The sequence below is a fragment of the Anarhichas minor genome, unplaced genomic scaffold (assembly GCF_050575085.1).
Source record: "Anarhichas minor isolate MPS153535 unplaced genomic scaffold, ASM5057508v1 ptg000026l, whole genome shotgun sequence".
NCBI lineage: Eukaryota > Metazoa > Chordata > Actinopteri > Perciformes > Anarhichadidae > Anarhichas > Anarhichas minor.
In genome coordinates, this window is record NW_027466472.1 from 432,906 (window position 1) to 447,500 (window position 14,595).

Below are 14,595 nucleotides of genomic sequence, written 5' to 3' on the forward strand. Positions count from 1 at the left end.
CACTCTATGTCACACTAATGAAGTCAGTCAGATGAGCTCTTTAAGTTCAGAGTCAGAGTAACATCCTCCCACAGTGAGACAATGATAAAAGACATCGACTTGTTGAACCCACCACCCAGCCCACTGCTGCGCTGCTGTGACCCGACCGTCTTCAAACTTTGCTTTTAGTTCTTCTCGACTTTGATCACTTAGCACCCGCGGTGCCCGCAGTCCTCTCGTCTTCTCAGCTCCTCTCCGTCCCGTCGGAGAGCAGGTGTAATTAGGATAAAAGCTCGCCCACCCATCTCTTCTGTCTCCGAGGTCCCTCTATCACCCCCCCCCCCCCCCTGCCGCCTCTCTTGCTCTCCAGCGGCTGATGTCACTTCGCTGACACAGCGGAAAAAGCACCCGTGAAATATTCGCCGCCAATCAAGTCCTAAGAGACATTAAGAAAAAACGAAACGGAGAGCGATGAAGACGGAGAGAGAGGAGACCCGGCCTGAAGCCAAAAGACACGTCATAAATAGAGGGGGAAGTGGGGACAGAAACGTAATCCACACACACACTCAGATGGAGGGGGGAGGGGGGGAGTTCCAGGTTCTTTAAGTGAGAGGTCAGAGAGTGTGTGTGACGTTATGTCAGGCAGCGTCCCAGCAGTGGCACGACACCAGTAGAGACTGGACTGACCTTAAGAATCCATTTAACAAATCACTTGGTATTAGTTCAGCCAACACGGCAACCGATTGACCCTTCGCTAAGTCCCGCCCCTTCGAGCGCAGACTGGCCAATCATAGCGTCCACCAGGGTCCGACAGCTATCCGGCTCTGCTCCAAAGACTCTCATGAAATGGTTTCAGATTTTCTTTATCTACAGGCTGGTTTTAGTGGATTTGGATAAACGTTGTGTGATAGTGACACTCGTTAGCCGGGTTGGTTTCTACCTAAAAAGCCAGAGGAGCTAACATTAGCAGGTTACGTTAGCACAACATTAACTAGCGTTAGCACTTCAATGCTACGCTAGCTACTGGAGGTATGCTGAATGTCTACACACGCTGCTTTAGCTTTTTAATGATTGCAACAGTGAATAAACACAACATAATCAATGTTCTCTATAGAGAAAACACGATGCAATGACAGCTGATATTATCATGACTGGGTGATTATGTTGTGTGGAGGTTAATCAGGTGACAAGACGTCCTGGGATCCATCCCATCATGCACTTGTGTTCAGGTAGTTTAGCATCCGTTTCTTTTTTTAATCATCTCCCGTCCAAGAAGGCGGCGACCAAAACGCCAGACCAATGAGTGACGTCACGACAAGATATACAGGCTATGCTTGTAAATATAACATCCCTTTAATGTAGCATGAAATAAGCACTCAAAGTTGAGAGACGCTCTCACTAACAAACATCTATAAAATAGGGTCAGTATGAATACAAATCTATCGCTCTGAATATCTGGTTTGAGTTGAAGCACGCACCTTAATCCTCAACCGTCATTAACAGATAATGATGCTCTAACAACATTATCCGTTATATCTCATCCGTCCGCACACAGTTGATGATCCATCTGGAGTTTTACACTCTCCAATCTGTCAAATCACTCACGACTCGTATTTGGACGAAAAGGACGGGCCTGGCAGAGGGCAGAGCTTTTTTTTTTTGGGAGCGAATGGTTCAGCTGGTCAATTCACAGATTTATCACAAAGACAATCAAAGGTAGCTGCAGAGAATGTCCGCTGTGATGCGGACGTCGCGTGGCACTGAGTGGGTTTTCTGTCGAGCAGCCGTTCAGACTGAAGGTAATCGACCGGCGTGTGACCGAGTTCAGCGTTGTTCCATAAACACCCTTTTGGCATAAATCGTGAAGCGCTCAGTTGTGTCCTGAATCCTGGCCAGTGACCCTGTGACACTGCGTGTGCACGTGTTCATATATGTGTGTGTGTGTGTGTGTGTGTGTGTGTGTGTTCATCCGTGTTTAAGCCACAAGTACAAGTGGCCGGTGCCCACCAGCTCCCCCCCCCCGAGGAACACTCCACACAGCTGGAGCCACTGCTGATAAAGCTGCAGCCAAAACACACACAGATAAAACTGCAAACACACACACACAGATGAAGGAAAATACTCACAAGCACGCGCGCACACACACACACACACACACACACACACACACACACACACACACATCAATGATCAAAAAAAAGAAAAATCATCCAGCGTGACTTGGATCTCAGACTCACAAACAGTCTCCAAATCGCATACCTTCACACTCACTCAAACACACACGCGCGCGCACACAAACACACACACACACACACACACACACACACACACACACACACACACACACACACACACACACACACACACACACACACACACACACACACACACACAAACACACACACACACACAAACACACAAACACGCACACACACACACACACAAACACTTAACAAGCAGACATCTTTTCCACTACATCATAATTTCAATCCCTCCTCTAACACAACAGCAAAAAAGGGAAATATTTCTGCTAAATTACTTATGCTAATTACAGAGCAGTTCTCAGGGGGAGAGACGGCTCTAAATGGCTTTTAATTCTTTTTGCCTGGAAAGAGATGTGGGAGAGAGCCAGACAGAGAGCGAGCGGAGTGAAAAACAACAACGACAACGAAATAAAAACACACAAACTACATGGCGTTGAATTTTGCCCGGTGACACAGCAACAATGAACGAGCAGAATGAAACAACTCGGGGGAAAAGAGGCGGCCCGGCCAGACAAACAAGCTGCCTTATCAGCTCCGGGGGCCTTGGGTCCCCCGGCCGACGGGGACGGGAGAGATCAGCGGTGGGGGGAAAGTTTTTTTGCGGCTAACTTTGTGTCCTGTAGCCTTTGCCAGCGGTCACACTGCGATAACGAGGGCTGAGCTGATAGCGCACAGCTCTGTACATACGAGGCACCAGAGGAGACGCTGGGCACTCGGAGTGTGTTGTACAGAAAGTTAGTTACCGTGTCCTCTCTCTCTCGATTACTATGAAGTAACCACGAGACTCTGAGGCTCACAGCGCACTCTAGTGGAAATAGATGCATTTAACATCTAACTATTAAGGAATCTTGTCCTTCACATATATGACACATCAGATCTACTTCACACTGGGCGGGTTTATTAATGGGAATCACAGACTGTATATAAGAGTCACCAATGAGTCACCCATTGGTTTATGGACTGCCGTTTTGAAGCCTCAAGTTCAGCATTTTGGTCGTCGCCATCTTGTTTTTTTTGCAACCAGTGAACAGGAAGTGACTATATTTGGACTGAGGAGTGACGTAGAGACGTCGTATACGTCTCTGGCAGAGACCTGTCAATCACTGTGTAGCCCCGCCCTAAAGCATACTCTGCTTTATGGTCTGTTTGACTCTAAATGGACCATAATGTACTAAATGAACATCATGCTGTATTGAAGAAGACTTGAAACTAGAGATTGAGACCATAAACTCATGTTTACAATGTTTACTGAGGTAATAAATCAAGAGAGAAGTAGAGTCATTTTCTCATAGACTTCTGGAGTCGCCCCCTGGTGGATAGTAGAGAGAATGCAGGTTTAAGAGACTTCAACATTGGCTTCATTTTTCAGAACCACCATCACAGGTTGTTGCAATTTGGACATGTGACACTTCCAATATTATTAAAAATAAAGAATAAAGAAGCGAATGGCTAAACAAGCCAACAGTGGGTGGGCGGGGCTTCAGGGCTGTGCAGACTGAGTCGAGCATGTCGTCCTCAGCCTTTACAGGCTGCGGCTCATTGACTACAGTCCACTTTTGCTGCTGGATGCTTGATATACTAACACTACATCCAAACTCTTCTTCACTTCCCTGGAGTCAACAAGCAGTAGCGGTTCTCGACAACGATCCACGCGGAACTTCAAGGGGGCCAATAAATCGTCCCGCTCCAACCTGGCAGGCTTTCCCAACGGGCACGCATCGCTGCGAACTGGAAAGCTAAGCAATCAGCACGTTCTGAACACTCACTGCACTCGTCTAACCATAAAGCAAAGACTCTATGTGTGTGTCCTTCGATTATCCCCCAAAAATGTCCATCCAATCTTCTTCACACTTGGCGGGTGTGTTGCAGGATGTACAAGGATGTGCAGTGTCCAAGTTGGTGCAATTTGGACAAGTGCCACGTGCAATATTAATGAACTTTGAACAATAACACGGTTCTACAACACAGCAAGTCTCTGAATTGATCTCAAAAAGAAAAATCCAATGTATCACAGAAGCGAACCCTTTGACGAGCTTTGGTTTGGTACCAAATGATTTTGGCTGAACCGACCTTTTGAACATCGAATATACATACTGCTGGTATGAATCACATGGAGTGTCCAAAAGGTCTTAGCTGAAGTCAGTACAAAAATCCCACCTTAGTGACTCCATACCACAGAAGAAGAAGAACATCTGACCATGATCACTTCAGCCACTGACGCCTCTTTAGCTTCCAGTGCAGCTCTGTTTATTAAAATGGTCTCAAGAAACTGAATGAACAAAAGCGAGAGCCGACGTTGTACATAGGTTGTTCTTTTGGACTCGGAGCAACGAGAAGATGTTAAACTGTATTTATGTCGAAATAGGTCAAAATAAACTTGGGCAGCTTGTAATATACTTGGGTGTGACACATAATAGTGGGAAACAAGTTGTTTTTCTCTAGTGGGCATCATCCATGAGAAGGCAGGATAATAGTGTCAGAAACAGAATATGTCCTTTCTTAGTGCACACAAACAGCAACATTACATTTCTTCTGCCTGAATCGAGCAGTCTTTTGTCATATTGATGTGAACATTTCACTTCCTGTCAATCACCTGACACCCACAGGAAGACATACTCAAAACATGTTGTCGTACAAACTGCACCGTCACAGACGCGCTGTTCGTATTCGGGCTCTCTTTATGCGCTGCGACAGCTGTTCCTTTAAAGCATTCGTCCCTGGATGTTTCTCACACTGGTGCAGTTTCAAAACATGCCGGCTCTTTACTCCGATTACTGTAAAATGTGGACTAATTGTGCACCCCTAATTAGAAGTAGACTCTTAATTTAATATTTGGTAACAAGGCTCAAGGCTAACAATGGAATCATTTTTTTACTACGATACAGTTTTATGAGCACTAAGAAGGAGTGCTCTGATCTTCCCTAAAATGTAACGAGAAACGTTTGGAACAAACATCATCTCTGCGTTAGAGACGTCACAATGCCAGAAATGTAGCGACCAGGATTCTCTGAACCCAATTGATACAAAAGTAAAGAAATTAAATGAAACAAAACACAATTAGAGCTGGTGTTTGGAAGTTAAACAGGTCATAATTCTCCTCTAATATCTATTTTATATTGCTCTGAAAACAAACTGGTTATTCAGGTTTCTCAGCAAAAACTACATTTTACACAGGATTACATTTGAACACATCGTGATAACATTAGAATTTACCCTCGCGACAAACACATTGTCACTGAATAGAGCTTGAACGGATCATAATGAAACTCAACGGAACCTCCGCTAACGTTAGCTAAAGTTAGCTCTCGTCCGGCCGATTTGTCAAAAAAATGGATTCAAAGCAGACATCGAGCTCTTGCTGTAGCTCTGTTGTCGAATGAGGAGGAAGGGAGGATTATATATAGTTCATCGTAATGAAAAAACACAGCTAAATCAACTTTTCGTCTGCATTTTTCCGTTCCTACCACATCGACCGGCATCAAAACAGGAAGTCAGTGGTGAAGTAGTAAAACACGACTTTTGCTCGATTTGATTGGCTGCGTGGGCCGAGTGCGACTCTGCGTCCGGCGCTCAAAAGTTGAGAATATTTGACCTTTTTTTGCGGTGCGATCGGGGCCTGAGGCAGCTGAAGTCCAATCAACCTAATCCACTAACATCTTCCTACAAACTATTGTGTGGCACAACAGTTGGATGAATCTCATTGTGCTGAGAACAAATATTACAGAAAGATAATTACTTTGTTCTCCACACGCACAGTATGTTCACACTGTCTGCTGCTCTATCCTGAGTTCAACTATACTTGACTGATGCGTCCTTGACTTGGAAAGCTGTAAATGTTCTCATCTCCAACGATCACCGCACAGGAATATATACCACACCAAATGCAGTGCTGGAGGCAATCTGTCATAACAACAAAAAAAGTGATGCATGGCGTTTAAACACTTTCTCTCCTCCATAACAAATAAAATGCACAAGCAGTTGTCATGTTTGAAATGTATTTCACAGCCAGTGGAGGAGTTTAATCAGCGAAGGTATGTCTTTAGAGGAACAATATTGGATTTCGGGGGATGTACTTTTATAAATTAAAGATGGTGCCGATTCGGATGACAGCGTTTGTGACACCATCAACGCTCTATACACAGAAAATGTAACTCATAAAAAGAAGTTGAATGGGAAGCCGGGCGGCGTGGATGTAATCATGGAGGAACGTATACAGTACAAACTGTCCTCGGGCTTCTGGGAGCTTTTATAAATCAGGATCATTGCGAGTGTCCTCGGTAATACAAACAACACACACAAACATTGTAAATTTAAATCTCTAAACATCTCCACGCGCTGTTACTTGAGCAGGCTAAACACACACACACACACACACACACACACACACGTTTTATTGTCAGTCCCTCTCCAGCACGGGGCTGTAAGCAGTGACCAGTTTTATGACTTTTAATTAGTGCACTGTCACCATAGCAGCAACCAGCTGGCACACAGCCACATCTTCACACACATGCATAAACAATGGCAGAGGTAGAAAAAAAAGAGAGGTAGAGGAGAGTGTTTAGTGAGGAAAACGTGCTTCAGAGAGCCACACGTCGGCCACCGGCCTCCGTTACGACAGCTCAGTACTTCAGCCACAAAATGACTATTTGTATATCAATCACTCGATACGAGGAGTCACCTCGTATCCTTGAAGGAACTGTTTCTCTCGAAGAGAAAAAAAAAAAAAAAGTCTGAGCATTTTAACAACAGCAGAACTAAATCAAAACATCCGTTTACAGACTCTCACACAAGTTGTGCAGTAAAATCTCAAGTCTCATTTATCCAGTCGTATATATGCTCACTGCTTCGCATACGAATACAGCTTTGCTTCACTTCAGCTTAAATCAAGTCTCACAGGTTCCCAGGAGCACTACACGTCTGGATGAGTAGCGCACCTGCCTGTTTTAGCCGGTTTTAGCATTCGAATGGATAAACGAGAGTTGGTTGCGTGAGAGTTTGTTAAACTAATGTTTTCATCAGGCGACAACCTTCGGTTCTGAAAAGTGAGGCCAATGCGGAAGGGCCTTAAACCTGCATTCTCTCTACTGGCCAGCAGGGGGCGACTCCTCTGACTGTTAAAATAAGTCTGATTGTACGGAAGCTTATGAGAAAATGATACGGCGTCTCTACGTCGCTCCTCCACACTCCAGATGTGGTCACTTCGGCTCACTGGTTGCAAAAAAACAAGATGGCGACAGCCAAAATCCAAGATGTCAACGGCCAAATTGGCGATTTTGAGGCTTTGTAACAGCAGTCCACAAACCAGCGAGTGACGTCAAGATGACTACGTCCATTCTATGGTTTTGATATAGATTGTAGTTGCTAAACGCAGCCTCCAGTTATTTCAACTCATCAAGACTTTTCTCCGTTGTTGAATCCATTCTTCGCCGTGGAGGCAAACAGTAAAAACAAAGTTTACTTCAAGGATTCAAGGTAACGCGGTCGGGCTGTGTATTGGCAAGAATGTGGCGATACGATACGTATCATGATACACGGGTTCCGATTTAATATAGCGCAGTATATTGGGGTACTGTAAAGCGATACGTACGATATTTAGAATCAAATTTCTGTTTGCCACGAACCTTTGCTTGGAAACTATTAATTTAAAACAGTGTTTTTGAGAGAAAAAAAACACGATATCGCGATACTCCTGCGTATGAATATTTTCTTACACCCCTATTACACGTGTGAGTGTCTTTGTGTTAAGTTGTGACACACGTTTACCTGAAATTAGGTGCGGAGGCCCATTCCAGAGCGAGGCAGGCCAAGTCCACGGCCGCGTACACCAACAGGAAGAAGATGGCCACGATGCTGGCGATGGTGTTGAGCTTCCCGGAGAAAAGCACCAGCTGGAAAAAAATGTAAAAAATGCATGCCATTAAAATAATCTGCAACAATGAAGATCTTACACATAAGGGTGTTAAATAAGCTGCTACCAAGACTCTGGGTTTTTAAGTCAAGGATCCCCAGATAATTGAGCATAAGTCCATTTTGGTCCATAAAGATGTTCTGCTGTTAGATATAATCATCTGTCTGCACCGGAGGTAAGAGGTGACATCAAGGTTAGATTTGAACCAACGTCTAGGGAGCGAGACACCGTTAAAATTAAATTGTTCTACCTTTTCTCGGGGACCACTGTGGGACCACAGGGGGTCCCCGAGCTCCACTTGGTGAGCCACCGATTGGAGGCTAATGTTCACCGTTAATTAAGACGCCATCTAGGCTGCGGTCCGGCTGCATGCGGTCAGCTCTGTGACAACACAGCCAAGTCGAGTTACACAGAGTTCTCCGTGTCTGATGTGGAGGGACAGTCGTACGTCTGGTAACACCGACAGCCCACGAACGCATGAGATTCACCCTCGGGTTCCAGGTGGCTTCTAATAGAGGAGGGAAATGACGACCCCATTATAAGCGCTGCTCCCTGCCATGTTCTCTGACACCAGGACGTAACTCACTGCGAGGTACCACGGATGAGAAAGCCAAGAATGAAAGCAGCTTCCACTGTTTCACCTGCATTATATCTTGCTTTAACTACCACCATTATGCTCACATTTATAACCCCAGAAGTAGCAAATATGTATGTCAACATAGTAGAATTAATGAATTTTAAAGCTATGTTTGAATTTTTTGGCCACTTGGGGGCAGTGCTATCAGCTGTAAACACAACATTAAGGTACAGTATCATCACAATAAAGGCTGCTTTAGTGAACTTGTTAGCACACAGTTACCTCTTTACACATCAGGCGGACACAAAGCAACATTAGTGTTTAACAGCAGAGTCCTGCATCGGGAGGGTAGTATTTTGTCTTAATTTCATTTACAGATTTGATTCTGGGTAAAACAGAACTTCAATCAGGTACAATTAAAGTTAAAATATCTTATCTTAGTGTTGCATGTGTAGGGATGCCCCCCCGAGACTCGGTTCTAAACAGGGACCGGTTCTAAATGAGTAAAAACCTGGAGTCTTCTGAACTGAATGAAACATCTTCTGTGAATGTTTCTTCATCTGTATGCGACTGATTGCTCAGAGAAGGAGGTAACTACTGTACTAACCCGGGAAACAAGAGTAGAGTCTTTCTCTCCAATTACGTGCGCTACGATTGCTGAGAAACTCTGGTGGAGTTAGAGTTCATTTTCTTCAGCTCAAGGGCGTATCATTGGTATTTATGGCAGGGGAGATCGCTAACTTTGTGACCACGAAGCAGAAGTAAACCGAAGGGGGGATAGAGAGGGATGGAAGGTAACGATGGGGGAATGGAGATTAATGATGTCACATTATCGACAGGTGGTCAAGAAAGAGAGAGGAAAAGATGATGAAGCGAGGGAGCAAAGAGAGCAAAAAAAGAGAAGAAGATGAAGAGAGAAAGTGGGTAAGAAATCGTCTCTGACCTCTGGCAGTCAAAGTCGGTGGGTGTCTCTCCAGCGCTCCCCCGGGAGTCGTCTCCACCAGAGCATTAATTAGCCATTAACTCAGACACAGGCCAGCATGGACAACTGCTGTCACCACGCACACGTGTGTGTGTGTGTGTGTGTGTGTGTGTGTGTGTGTGTGTGTGTGTGTGTGTGTGTGTGTGTGTGTGTGTGTGTGCGAGCACACTTAATCTCCTCTGGGTATGTGTTTTTGTGTGGCCATTTGAAAGATTGTTTTTACTGGAAAGCGGTGTGCATAAATTGCCATAAATTTTGCTGAAAATAAGTGGGCTCACACAGGCACTTATATTAAATAAAGAGAATGGAGAGGAAGCAGCTGAGTCATGTTCTGGACTACAAAGCCCAAAGCTTTTCCAGAAAAGGTCTCCAGGTTTACAGGTTACAATTGGACGGTGAGTGTTTGAGTGGGATGCACGTATACCGCGGCTAATGAAGCGATCAGTGGCAGTAAATACATACTTTATGAGATTAATAGAGTTTAATCGAGAAGTAATCAAGAAATATTATACAAAAAGTGTGCCCTCATTCTGTACGATCAATAAATTACAGAATTTGTGGAATCTTTTACATTAAAGTTTGCAGATTTTCTTGTTTTGTTTGTTAATTTGGGATAGTAAGTACCAAAGTACTGCTTATCATGATCTGTGATAAGAGTAAACTTCCTTTATTCTCCAAATCACTACAGAGCTCCATGTGGTTGGCAAGTTATCTGACATCCAGTCCTTCATAGAGGTAAAGAGTTTACTGAGGTCTTTTGTTTTGAAGGAATAGCTGAGTGTCGTCTGCATAACAGTGATAACAAATACACTTCAATGAACTGCAGTGGGGGTCAGCTCCTCACAGTCTGAGGACATCTGACAGAAAATGGTGGTTTGCTTCCTTCAGGGTGAGAATGAAACCCCAAGTGAGTTCAAGTGCCTTGGGGTCTTCTTCATGGGTGTGATTAACGGTAGAATGACTGCTCCTTTGCAGGAGATTGTGGCTCAGTTTTGGTTTCAAATTGTGGTTTTAATTGGATTGATTTTGTGTGGAAGACTGCTGTGATCGGCGAAATTGGAAAGCATAGCGACTGCTGGAGCAATTTCGTAGAAAGATTGTGGGGATTAAAAAGATATTTGCAAATATTGTTTGCATTTTCGTTAACGTTCTTGGAGAGACTGAAAAAAACCCTGATTTACAAAGACATGTCGTCACGTGCAGTGTCCATCTTTGTCATTGTATACATTTGTGCCCGTCAGCAGCTTTCTTCTAACCTCTCTTCAGTTCTTCTCCTCCCCTTGTTCTTGCAGTCCGTCCATTTTTTAGCTTCACTTAAAAGTCCAATGAAAGAACGCCTTGGCTCGTGCTGTGAGGCGAGATTACAATCAGACTTTTTGTCATCAGCGAATCATTGAAATGGCGGAGGACGAGGCAGAGAGAAAGGGGGACGAGAGAGTCAATGATCTCTGATGGAAGCGGCGGCACAGTTACGGATTTCCATCTAATTGCTCCTCCTCCACTCCAGGAGATTGGCGAGGGAGAAAGAGAGGAGGAGGAGGAGGGGGGAGAGAGAGAGAGAGAGAGAGAGAGCGCACAAATAATGACAAGGCATTTAGGCTTCAACACTCACCTCTGATAATGATGGGATGGTCCGGCCTATTTGCGCTAAAGATTCTCTACCTCCTCTTTGTCTCTCTATCCTCACCTCTTTACTTCTGCCAATATTTTTCTCCTCAGGCTACATTTACTTCTTTCATCGACATAGAAGACGCAATGGAAGAGAAAAACACGACGTGATTTTTGTTTGTTTGTTCCGTTCAGCTGTTCAAAACACTATGTTATACACAAGAAACAAAGACATCAAACTGAACTAGCTTCTGCAGTTCTGTTTGAGGACAGAACTCTCTCCAGTTAAACACGAGGACTTTATGATCTTTCTATGACGAGACTTCACAACCCAAACAACGGGAGCTTGGGCTGATTTTGTCCCACAACCTCACTAACTCGGATCTATTTGGCTTCTCTTCCTTCCCTTTGTGCTGAGCCTCACTGCTTCTGGAGCTCAGCAGGAATTCATCCCGGATTTATCGATTTCACTGAAATATTTAAAACCAGGGCCGGTGTTTCAATCTGTATCCTTGAAGTCGGCTTGAAGCTCTATATTTTTAGGCCCATTGATCGGAAAATCAAATAAGTGAGTGGATTCAAAAACTGTTAGAGGGAGAAATGAGTGAGAGATGTGATTTCTACGCCCTTTAGGGTCAAACTTTGGTTTTAGCTTTCTTGGACTTTTTTTTTACTTCTTACAACCCGTCAGATCAACTAACTGGCAGCTTTGCTGGGATTTCCCTTTTGAAGATTACTGCCAGTTGCTTTTGTCAAGTATCAAATGTCTTCGTTGACTCTCTCCATCCTTCTGCTGTAGTTCCTCTCCACTAACCTGCACAAGGAACCAGGAGAGGAGCACCGACACCCAGGGGTTACCGCTGTGGGACGTCTTCTTCGCCGGAGAGAGAACCTTACCTGCAGGGAGGACAAGAAATGTTGGTGAAAAACCTTAAACTTTTAGGGGATTGTTGGCATGATAATTGCTCAGAATACTCTCGAGCAGCAGCTTCCATATGAAAATATCTGCGTTGATCTTAACAACCCACAGCGTAGAAACCCTGGGTGCATTCGTCCTTCAATGAAAGAAGGAAATGAACAACCATCCTTTGGGTTGATGGAGAGTTTCCTCCACAACAATGGACACTGGAAAATGGTGCACAAGTTTGGACACAAAGTTGTCCTCGTCCTCGTCAATCAGACAGAGATGCCTGTTCACTTGTTGTCGATACTAACATTTAACTCCCCTATTGACACCTCCTCCTCACCGCTATTCCATATTTCTGGTAATATTTCAGTATTCAAACACGTAAATATCCCACAATGCATTGTGATAATGACAATAATGTTAATGACCTCAATAAGACAAATTACTGTAAGTGTAAGCATAACATTTACATTTTCGTTTTTCTGTGTGCTTCTTTATTTATTTATTTTTAGTTCAGACGTCACAAATAATCCTTTGGTCACACGGAGTACATTACAGTTTGGTGCGTCCGACAAAGGATACGTTACGTACCTCTGTTTATGCACACAAAAGCACGCCGAGGATAGTTGCACATGTTGAGTGTATGTGGTGCACAGTGTGCGATTTCGGTAATTCAGATACAGATTCCGGAACGTCGGAGCCTTGAGCGGCAGCGATTACGTCACGGTTTACAGATCAAATTCATTTGGACCGGGATAGTCATTTCTAGTGTTACTGACATCTAAACCGAATGTATGCAATTAACTGCACGTCTAGTCAAGACAAGAGAGAGCGGCGGCGAGTGGGCGAGCGACGGAGACAAAACTGAGCCGGCTCTCAACTGTATTTAATACCTCACAGGCCTGTGTGGTTTACTGGAAGACAACTCATGTACATAACGCCTCGCATCCTCTTCACAGTCGACATTTCATCACGTGACAATGAGGATATTTGAGTTGTGCAGCGGAGGTTCACCTCCAGAATCAAAGACATAAAACTCCAAAGGGGGGAGGTAACAGGTTGGTGGGGGGGGGGCGCTAAATTTGACAGCTGATGAAGGATGAGAATTAAATCAGCGAGACTTTAAAGTCAAATCAATGTGGCCGAGAGGAGCAGGACCGAGTGATGGAGAGGAGGGAGAGGAGGCAGGACGGGAGGTGAAGGAGCTGGAGATTAGTACCTTAAAAAAAGAGAAGAAAGAAAACGGGGAGGCGTGTGAGACGAAGACCTGATGCATCCATCACTCTGTTTGCATAGGACGGTGGCAAGGTGAAGCTGTGAGCGGCATGCATGAACGGCAACAACAACACACACACACAAACACAGTGTGTGGTCATACTAACCGTTTCATCCCTCCTACAAGAACATTACACATTTATGGTTCCACAGTCGCCGACTCTTAATTAAAAGAGATTAATCTAAGTTAACCCTTTGGCTGTCGGTGGTCAGACAGCTGAACTCTCCACTGTGGTCTGATCACTCCGCAGAGAAACTCCCACTAATACAGCCGTTAGCCTCCCCTGAGACACACACACACACACACACACACACACACACACACACACACACACACACACACACACACACACACACACACACACACACACACACACACACACACACACACACACACACACACACAGGCCAAATCAATTTGCAATAGACTCGGCCAAGGAGCAGAGGACAGGATAAGGAAGTTGCTCACAGTCATTAATAACGACAAAGCAGCGGGCGGCATGGACTCACACGGAGAGGCCTCAATGCTGCGTTCCGCTCGACGTGGGGATTAAACTCAGTGTTTTTGTGTCCAAATATTCAGGGAGCATTAAGTCACGTTGCTCGTTGCTCGATTAGTCTCTGAAAATGCGCCACAATATGTCAGCGTTTCATGTTAATTACCGGCCAAAGTTCAGGTTTGTGCACTTGCTGCACGGGGGATTCAGGGACGGCCGCTCGGTGTGGGAGAATCCCCTCGTAGTTTCGACTCTCAATGATGTAATGAACATATGAAATAGGTCTATTTTACTGCGTTCACTGAAATGTCATCATCTGCTCATCTCATCCCATCTGCCTCTTTCCCCCAACACGATCTCCAACAGAAGTTTCAGAAGACGGCCCCCCCCCCCCCCCCAGCAGGAAAATGGTTTCACCTACCAAACAAGTCGTCTCTGGCCAGGGCGTAGAGGATGCGCGAGGCTCCGATGAGGTTGCTCATGGCGGCGGAGAGGGTGGAGGAATAAACCCCGATGGTGACGAACGGGTTCCAGATGTTGATGTCTCTCAGGAAGCTGTAATCCCTCTGAAGAAGGACCCTGGAGAGGTTTGGAGGGA

The 14,595-nt window shown here is 44.9% G+C and overlaps 1 protein-coding gene across 4 annotated transcripts in view; it reads right to left on the reverse strand.

Moving 5' to 3' along the window:
• The window catches only part of LOC142959263 (solute carrier family 12 member 9), a 53,407-nt gene that overhangs the window by 16,486 nt on the left and 22,326 nt on the right, over nt 1-14,595 (reverse strand). For 3 of the 4 annotated variants that reach the window (XM_076100501.1, XM_076100503.1, XM_076100502.1), the window contains 3 exons: nt 14,419-14,576; nt 12,133-12,215; nt 8,007-8,131 (listed from right to left, as the gene is read on the reverse strand). In XM_076100501.1, coding sequence (XP_075956616.1) covers nt 8,007-8,131; nt 12,133-12,215; nt 14,419-14,576 — 366 coding nt within the window. The other variant, XM_076100504.1, reaches the window with a different exon arrangement.